The following is a 4,670-nucleotide window of genomic DNA, read 5'->3' as shown; positions in this document are numbered from 1 at the left end:
TATATATATATATATATATATATATATATATATATATATATATAAAATGCAATATAATAACTTAAATTACTTTTAAAATATATATTATTAATGTCAATGCAAAAATGACTAATTGTACTAAAAAGTTTCATTTTCTTTATGCAAAATATAATTTCATATTTTTCTTTAGATTTTAGGGTGAAAAATAACCAAATTATCTTCATTTCTTCAGAGCATTTTCAAATAATTTCTCCATTAGTCCACTGCCAAGAAAACAGGAGTTGTAGCCACAGAAACTGGGGACAAACCCTCTCTCTAGTGCCTGTGAATTTGTAAATGGCAGTAAAAGAAGTGCTCTTTGTTTTGACCATCTCAAACTCCAGGCATCCTTCTCTGGCTGTTTTAGAAAATGAAACAGGGAGGCTACTGTGTGGCACAATTAAAAAAGAACCAAAGTATCTGACACACCGGCCACAAACGTTCACTTTTTCCTCTAACTGCCCTGGAAGACACTAAAAGGAGGTTCTGTATCTTACATCCGTAGCTACACAAAGGAGGAAAGAGCAGAGACTTAATGACACTTACATCATCAGCTCTTCTGCTCTGGAAATGCTAACAAGTATAGAACACTCAGCATCGATGTGATGTTGCCATGGCAACTGAAGCTAGACTAACGACAGTATGTCTGTAACGGGTGCAGTGGAACATGGATGGGGCAAGTGCGATTATCTCTTGGCCTTGTATTTTGAAGCATCTCTGGGCTCTTTGCTCGGGTTGCTCCAGTCATCCGCTCCTGGGCCTTCTTGATAGTGTCGCCAAGCAGATTTGTTAAAGACGGGCAGACGCTCAAATGATTCACTGGAGAGAGCCTGGTCAGAGAAGATGACAGGGTGGATGTCATTCAAAACCTAGTGGAATGATTATGTAAAGTGCAAATTGAGAGCTGTTTTTACCTTCAAGTAGATGATGGCATCGGTCCCTACACCTTCCATCGAGTACAGTTTCAGGTCCCCTTGAAAGTAGCGGGCGTACAGTCTGGAGATCGGCAAACCATGTCCAAATCCAGCCTATAGACACATGGAGATCAGGTTACAGAGGACGATGCTAGATTTAGAGCTGTTGTCCAAGGTTAAAGTTGGTTGGTTCTTTCCTTTACTCACGTTAATGTCATTCCATTTTAATTCTTTCAATGAATACAAAAAGAGAAGTTAAAAAAATAGGGGGGAAAAAAATAATAATGAAAGTACCATAAATGGGTACATATGACTTTACAGTGCTGTGCTGAACAGTGTTATTTCAGAATTATTTACATACTATTATAGTAATTGAATTAACTTTAAGTTTTAGTAATTTTGTTATGTGCTTTTTTTTTACTTTAATTTATATTTCAGTTTTAGGTTTAGTCATTTTTATTACTTCAACTTATTTTATTTCATTTAGTTGCCACGGCTACCTTTCTTCATTTTAAGTTTAAGCTTTTCATCTAATATTTATATATTTTATTTTAATTAATGAGATGATTTTAATAGCATTTTTAGTTACCAATAGCAACACTGGTTTTGAAATAATATGATGGCTTTGGATAAGGAACAGACCGAAATTTCATCGATTAATTGATGAAAAATGCCAGGTTTGATGTCAATAATGAAGTGTCACATTATATAATTGCCACATATATGCATTATGTATAATGCAATAATGCAATGCAATATAATAAATTACTTTATAGAAACATTACATTACTAAATTAATGCCTCTTCAAAATACTACTAATTGCACTACAAAGCTTCATTTTCTTTATGCAAAATACAATTTCATATTTTTTATTTTTATTTTGGGAACAAAAATAACTATAACATTCTTGACAAGTTTCATTAAATTTTGAGTTTCACTAAAATATTTTAGTATAATAGCAAATAACTTAAATTTGGGTCTGTTTGGCTTCAGAAGACTGGAAAGTGATTTTAAATACATGTTTTTTGTCATACTGGCAGTTTGTAGCCACATGAGGGTGACTAAGTGATGACAGGATTAAGTTTAAGAATATTGTAGCCACACTTCTTTACCAGTGGCACTCGTTTCGAGTCCAGACTGGGTGTTGGTGCAGTCGAGTAGGTGTAGTTGAACAGCCTGTCAATCTTCCGTAAAGCCACACCCCCTCCCCTGTCACTGATCTATGATGAAAAACACAGGAAGATTGGGATCAAGGCATGCCATGTGTACATGTTTGCAAAGAAACACGATTTTCAAATAAACTGACCTTCACAGAGAGATCTTCCTTCCCCAGGGTCACTTTTGCTTTTATAAGAGGAAGACCCTCCTTACTACACTCGTGGAGCTCATTAGTGGCCCGCATTGCATTCTGAAAACACAAACACAAGCGGTTACAGCAGTACGTCAGGGCCTTGGGAAAAACACAAAAGATAAGGGCTTCTAAATATTGAATTGCATAACACATGCCGGTACTTTGATATATCAAATTCAATATGTATCTGTAAGTTTTAGAAACATACCTTAAACAGTTCAAACAGCATGTGGAACAGGTGTGAGGGAACATACACAGCCTGGATGGGTTTTTGTGAAGCCTTTGCTACATAAAAAAAATAACATATTTATACTATTTTGCAGCTCGAGAAGTTTTACATTAATTAGACATAAATGAACTCTGAAACAAACATATACTGAGTTTTGTGAGAGAATAAGGACATAAGTACCATTGAATTCCTCTATCTTGAGTTCAGGGGCAGATGAATAATATTGCTCACACACCATCTTGGCGGTCTCGTATGCATCTGAAAACAACATCAAGCTGAATCAGTGGAGCTTAAAATCCAAACAAAAGATAAGGATGGTTTTCCTACACTGCCATTCAAAAGTTTGGGGTTGTAGGACTTTTTTGAAAGTAGTCTCTTATGCTCACAAAGGCTGCATTTATTTAATCAAAATACAATAAAAACAGTAATATTATGAAATCTTATTACAATTTAAAATAACTGGTTTCTATATGAATATATTTTAAAATGTAATTTATTCCTGTGATGGCAAAACTTAATTTTCAGCATCATTACTCCAGTCTTCAGTGTCACGTGATCCTTCAGAAATCACTCTAATATGTTGATTTACTGCTCAAGAAACATTGTTGCTTCATATTTTTATTATACATTTTTCAATATTCTTTGATAAATATACAAGTTCAAAACAGGAGCATTTATTTAAAATATAAATCTTTTTAAACATTATAAATGTCTTTCCTGTCACTTTGGATAATTTTTTTTATTTTTCTTAAATAAATAAATACAAATAAAATAAAATAAAAAATATTACAGACCCCAAACTTTTCTATGGTAGTGTATGTGACAGAACAAAAAATAAAAACTCTGAACTTACCAGTCACCACCTCAGCAACACTGCAGTTGGGATCAATACTGCCAATGTGTTTTGGATGGGCTGGGTTGATGTCATTGCCAAAAAGGAGAGCTGTAATAAAGAGGAAAGGTAATTATTTTAAAACTCAATGAAAAGCTATGAACCAGTAAGTGGTGTTTTTTTAGCGTGGCGTACTGTGCTGGTTGATGAGCATGCGAAAGGAGATTCGGTTGGTGTAGAAGCGGTCCAAAAAGTACTGGATGTTGGAGCTGACGAACGGATCGAAACCAAACTTCTCTTTATATTCGATCACACCCTGGGCCATAGTTGGGACCACATCATTGTGTCTATTCCTGATCTCAATAAGAGTCTCCAGAAAGCTAGAAAAACGTTGAAAGATAAAAAATTAAAAAAAGTTAATTAAACAAATTTTGTAGATCTTAAGGAGATAAATATAAACAACAGGTTTTTAAATAAATATTACAATACTGAAATTCTATCTGAGATTGATAAGCTGATAATTATCTTCATATTATGGTCAATAATAAACTTTTATATTATTACATTTTTGAATGCTAAAAGTGAATTTAGAATCACAACATTAGAATTTACAGTAGCCTATATGAAAAATGGATATTTATTGAGATTTGCTAAAGATTACATTTAAAGGGGTCATATGATGCGATTTCAATTTTTCCTTTCTCTTTGGAGTTACAAGCTCTTGGTGCATAAAGAAGATCTGTAAAGTTGCAAAGACTAAAGTCTCAAATCCAAAGAGATATTCTTTATAAAAGTTAAGACTTGTCCACGCCCTCCCAAAACGGCTCATTCTAACACGCCCAAACATACCTGCTACGTCGCTCTGTGGGAAGATTTGCATAACGCCGCCCAAATGTTCACGCAAAGAAAGGCGTAACTTTTATTCTCGCTGTGAGGAAATACATCAACTTCGCGCTGTGGATCGCCGGATCGGCTTTCACCATGGACGAAGCGGAGTCCAGCCCGGTCACATGTGGTTGCCACAAGCCCGCCGGCCGCACCGTTTTTAAGCCCGCTCACTCAAGCCGGCCTGTATAATTTTGGCGCATCAGGGAGCCGCTCTCAGTATGCGGAGTACTTAAATATTTTTGAATGAGCGTTTGCACTGTTTATTTTCACTTTCGATTTCGCGATCACACGCACTCTGTGTAAAGGGTGCACATCTTACAAGATCAGATTTTTGTCAATGAACTCAGGATGTGTGGAGCAGCAAATACTCCAGCATGGTCTTGTCAGTCATCTCTCCTTATTCTCGACCTGTGATCAGTCAAAGCTGACTCCGGTAG

General features: G+C 35.5%; 1 protein-coding gene across 1 annotated transcript in view; it reads right to left on the bottom strand.

Moving 5' to 3' along the window:
- Positions 1–191: 191 nt before the first annotated feature.
- LOC107663620 (pyruvate dehydrogenase (acetyl-transferring) kinase isozyme 3, mitochondrial-like) overlaps positions 192–4,670 on the bottom strand; it is an 8,389-nt gene continuing 3,910 nt past the window's right edge. Inside the window, exons 4-11 of the mRNA XM_016453852.1 lie at positions 3,541–3,725; positions 3,367–3,456; positions 2,694–2,771; positions 2,493–2,569; positions 2,240–2,341; positions 2,046–2,153; positions 933–1,046; positions 192–848 (exon numbers count right to left, since the gene is read on the bottom strand). Coding sequence (XP_016309338.1) covers positions 705–848; positions 933–1,046; positions 2,046–2,153; positions 2,240–2,341; positions 2,493–2,569; positions 2,694–2,771; positions 3,367–3,456; positions 3,541–3,725 — 898 coding nt within the window. The 3' untranslated portion in view covers positions 192–704. The remainder of the gene's footprint in view (positions 849–932; positions 1,047–2,045; positions 2,154–2,239; positions 2,342–2,492; positions 2,570–2,693; positions 2,772–3,366; positions 3,457–3,540; positions 3,726–4,670) is intronic.

This window comes from Sinocyclocheilus anshuiensis, unplaced genomic scaffold (assembly GCF_001515605.1).
Source record: "Sinocyclocheilus anshuiensis isolate Anshui unplaced genomic scaffold, SAMN03320099.WGS_v1.1 scaffold928, whole genome shotgun sequence".
In the NCBI taxonomy this organism is placed as follows: Eukaryota; Metazoa; Chordata; class Actinopteri; order Cypriniformes; family Cyprinidae; genus Sinocyclocheilus; species Sinocyclocheilus anshuiensis.
The sequence above is the reverse complement of the archived record's forward strand: the minus strand, read 5'-3'. Positions and strand labels throughout refer to the sequence as shown.